Source organism: Argopecten irradians, chromosome 16 (assembly GCF_041381155.1).
Source record: "Argopecten irradians isolate NY chromosome 16, Ai_NY, whole genome shotgun sequence".
Classification (NCBI taxonomy): Eukaryota; Metazoa; Mollusca; class Bivalvia; order Pectinida; family Pectinidae; genus Argopecten; species Argopecten irradians.
The window spans coordinates 6,459,515-6,473,859 of NC_091149.1; the positions used below are offsets into that span (position 1 = coordinate 6,459,515).

Consider the following 14,345-nt stretch of genomic DNA (forward strand, 5'->3'; position numbering starts at 1 on the left):
TGTCTCAATGTAAAAAAAAAAAAAAAAAAAAAAAAAAAAAAAAACAAAAAAAACGCTACGGGTAAACAACGTTTATCATTTTTATTTAATTCAACAGAGTGCAAATAGAAAAGATCGTGTAAGTGATATTTGCATGTGTGTTTTTGGGAGGCTGTGATAACTTCCTGGTGCAGTTTGAAGGGAATCGTATATGTGTTATGATAGTAAATGACAGAAAAATCCGGTCAAAGACAGACATAAGACGTGGGTGGTATGTTATATCAGAAAAAGGTCAAGAGTTCCACTATACAAACGTACATGAAAACGTAACATGGATACACCGCAGACTCCCAAAACACGACCCAAACACACTTCATTTTGATACACGCAACAAATCGCATTCATGGGAGGCCGTCCTTACATGACCCTGGCTGTTAATAAGACGTTAATTAATAAAACAAACAGACAATAACACCACCATTACGTTAACATGAATCGTTTACCGGATATTGAGAGGAAGAGGAAACATCCGTCACACAACAAAAGTAAGAAAACAAATGATTTAACTGTTACCAAGCAACTGTGTTGAGGAGCATCGTCCCTTATGTAGTTCACAACTTTTTCTAAGCTTGTAATGGAAGTTGTTATGTGTTGAAAAATAAACTGTGTATTATAGATAATGTGCTTTGAGTGAATAATATGTTTTGTTTTTATGATCTGTATTGATACTGTTGAATTACGACAACCAACGAAAATTTGTCCACATACTCGAAAGTTCAGTTATGTCACTTGCTTCTATTAAGCCAAACCTGTCGATTACAAGTTGGCCAAAAAAATGTTGTGACACAGTTTTGAATTCATCAACATCATAAGCAACTTATAAAAGGACACAATCAACGATTTCTAACTTAAATATACAGATACACGATTTTGTACTACAGATCAGTATCAACACAACGTCTTTTATTTGTAAATTTGTGTCGGGATTCTTACTTTCTGAACCATTTGAGGCAGGCAATCCATAACTTCATTAGGCACATATGGATTTTGTTATGGAGCAAATACAATGGCAGAATTACGCCATTCCCTTTTTAGTTTATTACTGTGAATTTGTTTGTGTCTTCGCACTTTTATCTCCCAATTGGCTTTTGTTTTAGCACCCCCTCAATCAAGTCTATGGCACAACGCCCAAGAGGAGCAAATACATAATAATGTATAAACATGAGAGAAAACACAGGCATAGAGACAACAGGGAGATGACATTAGTGGACAAAAAATTAAAACAAATCGCCATCAAACGTCATGGAATGCCTTAGCGCGAGTTTTCTGGTCCTGATAACAGACTTTGATATTTTAACATATGGTTGTAATGTATTTATTGTGAAGATATAAAACAGTTGTTGTATTCATATAAGAACCGTTTTTTTATATTTTTTTTATTTTCATTTTTTCTAGCGCTCGCTTTTTGATGATACATTGATTATTTCTTGTGAATGTTATTCATTACTATGTACTTTCAAACAACACGTGTACAGGTTGTGGACAGTATATTTGTCCGGTTAGTGAGCTTTCAAAATGTTTTCGTCGCAATGTCAGAACAATAATGAAATTGCAACTTATGTAAGTAAAATTGCGCTAGTTATTTTTTTCGTGGAATACATTTCAAAGAAATCAAATTAAACGAAAATATCTACGCCGCAAATACAACCACTTTGGATTATCTTATAATATATGTTTATGTCATGGAGATGTAACAGAAAAGTCTGAAAGAAAATTGTACTCTTAGTAAACCTACGTTATATTAGCAAATTAGAAGCAAAGTTACAAAATTTTAAAGCCAATAATAATGCTTGTTACATGTACAATTTAATCCCGATATTCAACCTTAACTTTCGCTGTCATTCTCACCTTTCGGACAGATGTCGTGAAGGAGCTGGTGTCTTCCAAACCACCCCTTCACCAGTGTCGTCTACTGCACGACAAAATGGCTTCCTTATATGAGGAGGTTCCCGTAGCAAAACCTGGAAGAGAAAGGGAGGTAACTATTTGTGGTTACGTATAAATAAACGGCCTGGTACACGTACAATTACAGTAATTTAGCAAATAAAACCCTGATTAAGGTCTTGATTTCAAGTTTTGCTATAACATGCATGGTACTATAAGAGTAATCAGAGTGTAATACTTACTGTATAGTTACTAATATTGGCGTGTTTAGTTTCGCAAAATTCGCAAAAATCCATCCAAATTTGCCAAATTTATAACTCGTGAAATTTATGTAAATCATGGTTTTACTTATTATAGTCTGTCGTATGAATGACACTTTCAAAGACCACAAAGATAATTCATGAAAATATTCTCACGCGATAACTTCCAAACGGGAAATCGCGAGATTTTACATCCTCGAAATTTAACAACAATGCAGTACTACATTCTTCCAGAACACACAGACTATGTTAACATACCACCTATGACACAAATGTGGATACTGACAAGACGTTATACATAACTACACAACCACACACTATCCACCAAACTCGTTCGATCATTTACTCGTACAAAATTATATAAACAAATGTATATATAAACGTCTAGCATGAATGATAAAGATGATCTGGTTGTTTGGCCCGAGTTGAGTAACGCTCGTGTTTGTCATGCATTTGTATTTTATGTTGTGTATACTTAATCATTTTTCTGTTGTTTTCATTTTGAAAAGAAAAAAAAAACACCAAAAAATAACATGGGTAGAGATTGGAATTGTTTTATTCTCTTTTGAAAAAGAAATTCTTTATCCAGGTCATAAATAAGACGGTTGCTTGGGCAATCACAACGTAATGGAGACTTTGGCCTGGAGATACCTACAAAAAGTTCACATAGCACAAACATCAGAATTTTATTATTTTTAGTGCAAAATACTTACTCTGCATACAGTCTGAGTTGAAGGACCAAAACTTTTTTTCTATCTAGTGTCATATGAGAACCCAGACTTTAATTATAGAATACAATAGCTAACTAATATTCAGCTGTTTTACTAATTCATTTCAAAACTTAAACAAACTTTAACACTGTAATCTATGTAAAATTGTTTAGTCGGTTGATCTCTTTAGAAGTAAACAGCATATAGGATGGTCCATTATTATAGAGACGACTGAAGCTAATTACTGTGTCTCTGACACACTAACGATGGCTGCGACTGATTCCTTCCAGACATACACAACCGCTCGCCAGTGATTAACGACTCAACCTATCGAAGTGGGCACTTAATGAACAATAGGTACGTAGCTATCTATTGTTTATTTATTACGTCCCATTTACCGAGTCTCGCTCGGAGCGCGAAAGGTTAACGCCCTACCACCTCTAGTCGTAATCATTTGTACTTGGAAGTAGCAATTAAGACGCTCCAGTGTGGTCTATTTTAAGTCCTCTACAAGACGTCGGTGGTGTTACAAGAAGTTCTTTTGGCACAAAGAACATAACAAATTATCAATTTGTTTGTTTGTTTGATTAATTAATGTCCTTTTAGATGCTATGGTCATGTAAGAACGGCCTCCCATGTATGAGGTGCGTTGCGTGTATATTGTGCGAGGTGCGTGTTTCGGGAGACTGCGGTATATTCATGTTGTATCTTCTTGTATAGTGGAACTGTTGCCCTTTTTATAGTGCTATATCACTGAAGCATGCCGCCGAAGACACCAAGCAACACACCCCACCCGGTCACATTATACTAAAAACGGGCGAACCAGTCGTCCCACTCCCTGTATGCTGAGCGCTAAAACAGGAGCAGAAAAACAAATTATCAATGGAATTTAGTTAGGACAATCAACACTGTCTACATCAGTACAGCGCTTGTGCTATTATCACAAATATGTTGCGACCATGATCAATCTTTTCCAATAACTTGAAAGTAAACAAGCTAGGTCGGTTATTTTATCAGGTAATCATGTAATTAAAACACCAATCTAAGTCCTTTTAGCAACTCAGATTTTTCGCTCTTACCATAACATTAATGTAGCACACAGAGTGATCCTAGCCATTACCTAACGAAAATTCACTTCCATACATCTATAACTTTGACGTCACAGACTAACAATTTTTTTTAAATATACAACAAAATAAATTCATGTAATAACTATCCTTACAAAACATACCGAATCCTTAACAACTGCATATTATCACGTCTTTTGCAGCAAATAAACATATGGCTAATTTCACTAATCAAGTTATTACGCCAATTTCCTTTTGAATAACCTGACCATGATGCTTAATTTTTATTGATAGAGTGATATGTATCGTTATTTTCGTCTTTTTCATAACTGGTTATTTTCGTTTACGGATTAATTGTTCATGGACTCAACTATATTCCGTATGATCGCGAGAATACCAATCCCTCAAATATAAACCATTATCCGATTTATTTTGAAATCAGGCGGTACATGATAGGATGCATACAATGAATTTGCATTTTTTGTAATAATTGATGTTCCGCATCAGCCGTAGCTTGGCACAATTCACGAACATACATGTACCTTAACTAAAGGAATTTCTTAACTTAAAATTCCCCTGGTAAAGCATTAAATAAGTTAATGAGAAATCTTAAATTAAGGAATCTTCCTTAAAATCTGCCATGCTTTCGAATTCGTATGGTAAATTTTCCTTCTAAGGTAGAAAATCTTTAATTTCGAAGATAAAGAATGTTCGTTAAACTGATACTTCTTTTACTCTCACCATCCTGATCAACTACACGTCAATTAAAAGAGGACTTTAAAATTGAAATATCATATTTTGAGTTCCAGAACATTTATCGAAATTGTATTTTTTTGCCAGCGCTCTTCAAAAGATAAGTTATTTTTAGTTTTCCTCTTGTTTCCCGACTGACGGATTTGTCACCAACAATTGTATTCAAACCCTGTATACGACGCAAAAGGTGTCTATTGAGTTTCTTCTTTAGGGTGTAGCAATCGATTTCGGATGCAAAATAAAGATAAGTTGAAGAGACAACAAGGCAGACAATACATATGGCAAATTTATACTAAGCAAGCCAGAGGATGAATTTGTTCCTGTATTTTAAACTATTGTACAGACGAAACAGAGCCGGATCGTCCAGTCCGCAAGTCGCCATGATCCATCTGCCTTTTCAGTAACTCCATTGCTAAATGTCTCCATTTTTCACAAACAAAAGCAATGACAATGCCTGCTTGCTTTTACGTAACCATAGCAACGGTACTAAGCATTACCGTTGTGTCACCGTCTAAGTATTTATCGATTTCAAAGTCTAAGATACATATACATGTATCCACATACGTAAAATGTCAGATTTATCTCGCCTTGTGAGTTAAGTACCAGAAATTTTCGTCACAAATACTTCTACTATCTGTTGATTTATATATTACTGTAGTCATCAGTTCTGAACATTGGTATGATTGGCGGTCTCGTTCAACAAAGAATGCAGCAATGCTTGCTCAGTGTTCGTTGGAATTTTTCTCCTAAAAACTGTTTGTGAGGTACAGATTCTTTAGATTTTTACCCTCTACCTCACTGAAGGAAGATATGCCGGAAATTAAAACAAGAATTCACCGAAACAAAAACATAAACACGGCGTTTGTTGGTATGGATGTTCTTGGAGCATCAGTGTTATTACGGTTTGTTATATAATTATATGACTACCATGACCGTATACATTTTAATTTCGTGTTTGGGTTTTATTAATTTAACATCCTATTAACAGCCAACAGTATGGACAGATTAGTTTGATTAGGAAGAAAACCGGAGTACCCGGAGGAAAACCTCCTACCCTACGTAGGATTCGATATCGCAACCCAGAAATAAATGGTTTGTGGTACTAATAGGTAGAGGCATCTTAACCAATCGACCACCGTGGCCACTTTAATTTTGGATTTACTGTTACATGTGCGTGAATGTGGCGGGGGTTATAGTTGTTTATTTTTTTTCAGTATCGTACACAGCAACCGATGTCCTTACAAATCTATCTGTCTAAAAATGAATGTGTGTATTTGGTGTATGGCAAACATTTAGGAGGCAAACATATTTTGTGGTTGGCACCTAGTGGGAAAAACCGATGAATGCCAGTCAAAGGTTAAAGAAGAAAAAAGAGAGACATTTTTCTGCTGCCAATAGGCTTAACATAACAGTATTTTCATTTGTTTCAGGCAAAAGTTAAATTCAATAATTCCACGGATGATATTTATTGCACACTGAAGACTCTGTCTGTAAGCAGGTAGTTTGGTCTTGTGTTGTACATCAAAATAATCAAATAACAGTAAAGTGTATGGCTTTCGGACTTCGCAGCAAATATGAACATTGCATAGATTTTATACTGCTGCAAAGACTAGACGAAACAAGAATCAAAACATTATCGAGAAAGAGGTGATGTCTCTTAAGATTTTGATGACAGGCAACTGATACATGTAACATTCGGATCAAAGATGCCGCTTTTGCTTTATCTCAAAATACAGGTCTGATGCTTTAAATTGAATGGTTGTGTGAATTCAACGATTTAAAATTACATTGTATTTTGGTTTGCTTCTTGTGTTTTGTTCTATTAATAATTAGCTATAAACACAATATCTTTTTGTTTTCGTATTCATCCCGTTTGTACGGTCATAGTTTGCAATAAAAATGACATTTAAAACTTGTAATTTTCTGTCAATAATATCGCTTCCGGTATGAGAATTTCTTATCAAATGAACATTATACCAGTCAGAAAGTCACTATTACATCACCAGTAACATCAAATACTACAACATTAATAATACGCTCAGAGGTTCAACTCCGAAGTACCTGGGAACATTTAAAGCCTGTGGAGTTCGTGTCACTACCCTATAACTGCCACCGCTGTTTCTATTTATAGAACATCATCTTAGAATATCGCGTGCTGCACACAAGACGTGCCTTTTAAACTGTGCCTTTTAGCACGTTCTGACAAATGCATCTTTTATGCCCAAGCCCAACTGAAAACATTTCCCAATTACACAGTGTAACCTATCTAACCGGATGTCACTGGAACCATTGTAGTAGGACGGTATAGTCAGGTTTCCGGTTTATACAGGTTTTAATATATCATTATATGTATGACTTTATGTAAAACTATGCAAAAAATTGTAAAACTACTACGTCGGACTAAACAGATATCCGGATTACACAATTTTCACTGTAATAGATGAAGTATCATTTACTAGCACTCACATCAATGAACACAACTTGAAAACAGGTTGGTAGCAATATAGACGTGACGAGAACGACACAAGGGAGATAACTCGTCATTCTCTGGACAGTTACAATTCACAATCTATAAATGAAACTTGTGTCACCATATCCTGTTAACTTAATTTAATGTACGTGTACAAGTTTTGGCAAGAAACACATGATGACATCTTGATCTTAATTTCAAGGCCCACCAATTATATTTCCTTAGTTTCCAAATGTATCGTGTCAGGATGTTAAAACACCAAACAAATACAAAACTCTCTGTAAATCTATGTTACTGTGAAGCTTCATATCGCTGTTCTGCCGTCTGGCGCAGTGATGGTCAACAAAAGTCCGGTATTTAGGTCGACGGCGGTAAACATAAGACGACCCGCGTTATAAAAAATAACAATTGTTCGAAAATAATAATAAATATATATATATATATAAATAATGTTACAGAGATGCGGATGATGTAGCATAAACAGTAGCTCTTGAAACTCAAATTTGTTCTACAGTTACATTATAAAAAAGTCATTTCGGTTAAGTTGCACATGCATGAGCCTTTAAATAGCTCTTGGTAAAATCAACTATAACCAATTAAGTGTCCAATTCATGAGCAATGAGCCCCTTAGCATACATGTATACAATGACAGGCTGAAAAAAACCCAATGCACCTGTATTATTTCTTCTCTGGCGAAATGGAAAATGCTGTCCTTGGCATATTCAGTTTTCAATATGTCTAGAAATGATCGAATTTTTATTTTTATTTTCTATCGCTGGGAATAATTACTGTATCCTAAACTAATTCCCAACAACAAAATATTCTGGTCAGTGCATTCGTTGAGTACTTTGCTGGACCTAGAGGCGGCTGACAGGTAAACTGTGAATATTTGGATTTACTTGGACAAAGGAATAAAATATTTTGAACTTTCAACCTACCGGAAAGACATACATCTCTGTTACCATCTCCTCGATACTCCAGGGGTTCCGATCACTTACGATCTCTACACCCCTGGACTATCTTATAAAGAAGGCAGCTCAGCGGAAAACATTTGACCAATCACAGGCCAGCAAAGATTTCCTTTGAAGACTACAGAGAGGGTGACGCCTAACATCAAAGCCACACAGTCAACCACAGTGTACCGTTATACGGCTCTTTTGATGTACATCAAATGACTAAATTACCTGTTCTGTTCTGGTGCCTCCAGTTTTACTATGAGATAGTACAGGGGTGTAGAGATCGTAAGTGATCGGAACCCCTGGAGTATAGAGGATGCTCTGTGACATACAAACATGGAATGATGATATTTTTGCCGTGTAATACATGGATTACTTCCCTTACCTCCGGATTTTCCCGTGGGACCAGATCTGGATTATGTGTCGTCATCGTGTCCGGCGTCTCCCGTTTTCCTGCCCGACCGGAAAAGGTTGTGTGCTAAAAATAGGTTATTCGCTCAAAAAACTTTCACGTCTCAACAACCAACAAGAACCATATTCTAGGTAAGTTTTCAAAGTTTGTTATCGATATTTCTTATAGATATCTGAAGAAAATATAGATCTATAAGAAATTTCATAAACAAAGTCATTTTATGCTACATCGTTAGTCCACTAAACCTGCCTATATTATTAGGCCTTTTCTATTATTTTTTTGCCTATATATATTAGGCGATTTTCAAAAAAGCCTAATGATATGGGTATGTTACGCGGACTACTACATAGCATTTGTAGTTGTAACCGATTTTTGCGGTTCTAAAAAGCATTCAGGATTTTTTAAAATTTTGATATACCATCATATTGGTGTCTATAGTAGTGTGCGCAAAAACCGAAATAATCTACAGGCAGACATATTGGATTCTGATGAAGTGGTTTTATCAATTTGTCTCAGAAAGTACACCAGGAATTTTCATATTTCTGAAATTCTGTAGGCCAGTTCTCCTTTGTTTATAATGATGCTAAAACATGTGAGCATATACAGGAAGTTCTAAATAAAGTTGAGAGTGTGTGTATGGCTAATGGTAAAAGAGAAAGTAACAAATTTACCTTCTTCTTTGTGGCTTTGACAAGGGAGGCAACGTCAATGGTAGGTCGAGATCGGCTTCCCTTTAATCCGAAGGCCTGTACAGTAAAAACTTGTGAGAGGAGATTTCGTAGGACAACAATTCCGTCTTTGCATACAATAGAGTTAGCTCCCTTGCGGGTAAGTATCGATTGTTACGTCATTATTTCGTGAGCGCAATTCACTTCGTTTTCTCCGAAAAGAATGACGTTACGCCCGCAAACACATGACGTCACAATTAATAACTACCCTCAAGTGCTAGATAACTCTGTAATATGCAAATACACAATATCACAAAATGCTATAACATATTAGGAAAACCTTTGAGGAAATTGACATTTATGGGCAACCTGTGATCATTTTTACGTAATTGCTATACAAATATAATTGTCTCGTCAATTTAAGACGCTTCAATGTCTGAGATACTGACACAATATAACTTAGATGTATATATAGATTTAATACAAAAAATATACCTCTAGATATACGTAACTATTCATATAATGACTACTCCTTTCTCTCAACTATAAATGTACTTACAATAACTGCTCCCCTCGCCTTTGCCCACCGGGAGGGTGCGGTCTTGACGGGACCAAGCCAGCCCTTGTGGTCGGGTTTATAGGAGCACTTCTGGTATGGCTGAAATACAGGTACACAGTATGGAAGGAAATAAACTTGCTCACAGGTATGCAGTGGCGATAAGAATAGATATCAGTCGTTACTCCTTTCAACCAGTGTAAGATAAGTTAAATGTCTTGATTTGTTGACAGCTAAGTTTAATAAGAATTGATGTCGAATTAACTCTAACGTTGATCCACTACGATAACCTTAACATCACACCTCTCAGCTCTAGGTAGATTTTGATATCGCGCTTTGTTAATGTTTAACACTGTGAATTCAAACATACTATATTCATCCCACACGTGTGTATTTTGAAAGATATATATATTTCCGCGTGACATAATATATGAATTAAATATGTGTACTGTAAACAACTTCGTTTCGCCTGGTGATTAAATTTTATTACTTCGTGAGCAAGCAGAAATCGCTAAAAATAATCGATACAATATGTACAAAAAAGTATCAAGCATTGGTTCTTAAAAACAGTTGACTCGAAACCGTGAAGATAAATTTCTGCGAAAAGAAAACCGCAAAAATAAATCTCTGCGAAAATAAATGCCGCGAAAAGTAGTTACGCCTGAAAACGCGAACAAGTTGGTTTTCAGTGTAGCCAAAGCGACATTTAAAAAAAAAAACCTTTACACAATGGAAAATGAAAATTTCCACGGATTTATTCAAATTATTTAACAAATAATAAGATCTTCATTTGTTTTCGAAGTTACAAAAATAAATAAACAAAAATGAAGTTAGCAGACCCATGTTGTTTGTCAAGCAGTTACCGTTTATTAAAAGTTAACTCTAAAATGGATGGAGTTTTAACTCTCAATGAATGTCGAAACCAACTCATGTACATTATATAATTTCAAAAAATGACTTAACATTCTTAACTTAAATATTTCTATTTATTTTTAATGCACATGTTAATCTTGTAATAGACATACCTTGGCTTTCACTAGCTGCACGATAACCTTTGCTTTCGCATCCTTTCTTCGTTGAATCCCGACTTCTACGGCCGGGTGCCGTGCCACCGGCATTATGAAGGGTCAAAGTTCACAATGTCAGATTGCAGATACGCTGGAGTCTAGTTAAACGATGCTAGTGTTTTCTCTGAAACAAAGCATATGACGTTACATAAAGAAATGACGAAAAAAAAATATATTTACCTCGAATGTGATACGAGAGCATTAATTAATGGACTTCGAAGATTCATAAACAAATGTTTTACTTGCCACCGAGGGTACTTTCTCTCGAGAAATGTCAGTTCATCCATTCTGCGTGTTGTCCTTATCAAAGGCGAACATGTTGATCCAATTTCTTAAAATAATGCTACTATTATGGTAGTTCAACATTTTACTGTACATATAATATATATATAAGTAAAAAAAGAACCATGTCCATGTGATGGTTTCCATATACATAAAAAGAAAACACAACTATAAATATAACTTTTCATTTCCTTATACTCGCAAAATGCATTGTTATAACTTGTTACATTGGTTTTATTTTGTGTATGTTTGAGGCAAAAACAGACCTAAGTCGAAATTGTCTACATAAGTTACATATTATGTATGCAATGATATGACTTTAGGCTTGACTTTTCGTTATCAATGTTGATTTTGGTGTCAAACAATGTGCTGCAAGACGAAACTTACCACTGTCTTTCATGGGTACCTCCAGCTTGCTAATCAACACAAGCGCATTTCGTCAGTCCTGTAGAATTGATACAAAATTGTTCTATATCTTTATACCATTTATCGGACATGTAAGCTGTGGAATGTTGGTAAATACATATAAGTACAACTGTAAATACCTTTAAAATCGGCGATCGATGTATGTATATAATAGTATATAGTCCCCAGTCTCTGGACCACAAATTCAACACATACTCTTTTTAGTACAATAAACGTCACATTATGGCAACAGAAACTGCTTTAATTTTGTTGAACGAGTAGCTTATTACAGTCAACCCTGTCTAAGTAGGAAGTGACGGCCTATTAAAAAACCAAACCAAAAGCAAATCCAAATCCAAATGAACAAAATAGAAATAAGCTGCAGTGTGAGATTTAGATGACGATTGGACAATTTCTGACAAATCGTCGTCAGAATTCTTATTTACAATATGCTCCTTCTACAGTGTACAACAGTAGAGGCCGTACATCGCCTACACGGTGACCGTCCGTCATTATAAAATGGTTGACTATAATGTATATAATCCGTTGATAAATAGAATCAATAACACTGCCACACATCATTGGCTCCGGTACACTGAAGGAATTATTGAATTATAAATTAAATAGAAATGACAACTATTGATGTATCGGGATCTGTAAAGTAAATACAAATGCGTACAGAACGGGGTTAGATTAGACGAAGCGGTATTGTACTAAATGTTACTGTTAATTCATAGTGAATAAAAATAAATAGTCGACACTACTTAAGTCAGTGTAATAGAACACGTATGCTACAAAAAAAAAAAAAAAAAAAATGATCGTTTGATGTGAGGTAAGTTACTTCATTTATGAAACGTACTTTGATTGAACTCAGAATCTAGAAAAAAAAACCAAAAAACAAAAAACAATATATAAAAAAAAAAAAAAAAAAAAAAAAAAAACCACACATACACTGATGTAGAGATATTTTATAATAGAACAGATTTTCAAATACATTAATTTACTCAAAATAAGAAGTTCGGGTGCCAGTAAGGAAGTGTACAAAGACTTCTGAACGAGTTCGAGTTACTTCCCTTACAGCGTATGCGACTTATACATTGCACGTACTATGTTTCGTGGTCTTCATAAATGTTTTTGAATAATTGAAATGCGCGATAAAGCAAATAAGATACCTGGAAACAGGGTATACTCCATCCAAATTATTATGACGTTTCAATGTATTTCCAAATCAGACTTCCTGTTTTATGAATTACAATGTAAAATGTGCATTTGTATGTCGATTGTCAAACTTCATTTTCCCGTTACCTTATATTTTATACATATTCGCTAGCATTTATTTGCGAGTACTTCTATCTCAAATTTCCGCTGTCTCCGAACCCGTACTCAAAATTACCTGGAACAACCGATCATGCCCCAATGTATCCTCAATACTCCAGAGGCTACTATCACTGTTGTTATATCTACCACTGAACTATGTCCTAGCAAAACTGAAAGCGATTCATGAGAAAAACCCTATCTAGCCACCCGCAAAGATTTCCTTTGGTGGTTACAGAAAGAGAGACGTCTAACTTCAAAGCAATACAGTCAACGACAGTGTACAGTTATTTGATTCTTTTGATGTACATCAAAGGACTACATTACATGTATGAGCTGTTAAGCTCGAGCTAGGGTGATATAGCATCAGTGACAGTAACCACTTAAGGATCGAGGATAGCCCCAAAATATCCCAGAATTATCCCTGAATGAGGGAGAGCAATGAAACCTGGAATTGATCACATCCCTATCTCGAAATGCGCCAAAATATAAATTTCTTCATATAACCATTGGATGACAAAGTTTACCACGATATGATGTGCAATGATTTTTTGGTTATCATTATACGTGTTATTACTACCGGACATGAAATCCAAATGAACGTTGGGATATCTTATTACACGAGAACGGCTATTGCCCGATTTTACATCAGATGTTGTCACGTTACCATGGCAACAAGGCCACTTATAACAATCTCGCTGTGACAATATGCATAAATTGGCCATAAAGTACTTTTCTTCTGAACCATTTTAGTGTAATGGAGATTCAATAGAGTTTCGTGGTGTGTTACAAGGCTATATTCATGTACACAAACTTTATTTTGTTTAGATTAGTCTACCACCGAGAACATCTTTTCCCACCCACTTTAAATATTTAAGATTCTAAGTCCGTTTGAATCTGATTTAGTCGAATGCACCTTTTCCGTTCGTATTTGAATAACGTTATAATTATGTCGAGTCGCCATTTCCAATATGATTATTATTCATCGACGCTGAGACAATGATTGTATTCCGCGTTACCAGAGATCAACTGAGCTTTGATAGTCGGTGTGTACATTTCTTTGTTTTAATGTAAACTTCCTGAAAATTGGAATCAATACTTTGTAATCAAGTCAGATATTTTTTTTTATTCTACCTGACTTCCTTATTTGGTTCCTAGCCCAATCTGAAAAAAATAAAAAAAAATAAAAACAGTCATTAGGTCCAATATACCGCTTTAGTCTGGTTCACAGTAAATACACATGTATACAATCCTGCACAGGATCATTTCAAGATGTGCGATGTTTAGCTGATGGAGGAAATTCGAAGTACATAGATAAAAAAAACCGACCAGCGGTAAAACATGACAAATTTTTCTTACCTTAACAAAACCTCTGTATATATTCAACTCTATGGTCTTTCGTCTTTTTGTTTATCGTTATCTACACATATCCATAAAGAGCGTTCACAGGCAATATGCTTCAATGTGAATTCAGGTCAATTTCGTGTGAAAAAAGAGCAAAT

At 35.2% G+C, this 14,345-nt stretch overlaps 1 protein-coding gene across 1 annotated transcript in view; it reads right to left on the bottom strand.

Moving 5' to 3' along the window:
- The window catches only part of LOC138310914 (uncharacterized), a 16,308-nt gene extending 5,334 nt beyond the window's left edge, over positions 1-10,974 (bottom strand). Inside the window, exons 1-5 of the mRNA XM_069252238.1 lie at positions 10,801-10,974; positions 9,779-9,877; positions 9,223-9,297; positions 8,525-8,617; positions 1,888-2,000 (exon numbers count right to left, since the gene is read on the bottom strand). Of these exons, the coding sequence (XP_069108339.1) occupies positions 1,888-2,000; positions 8,525-8,617; positions 9,223-9,297; positions 9,779-9,877; positions 10,801-10,893 (473 nt within the window). The 5' untranslated portion in view covers positions 10,894-10,974. The remainder of the gene's footprint in view (positions 1-1,887; positions 2,001-8,524; positions 8,618-9,222; positions 9,298-9,778; positions 9,878-10,800) is intronic.
- Between the last annotated feature and the right edge of the window lie 3,371 nt (positions 10,975-14,345).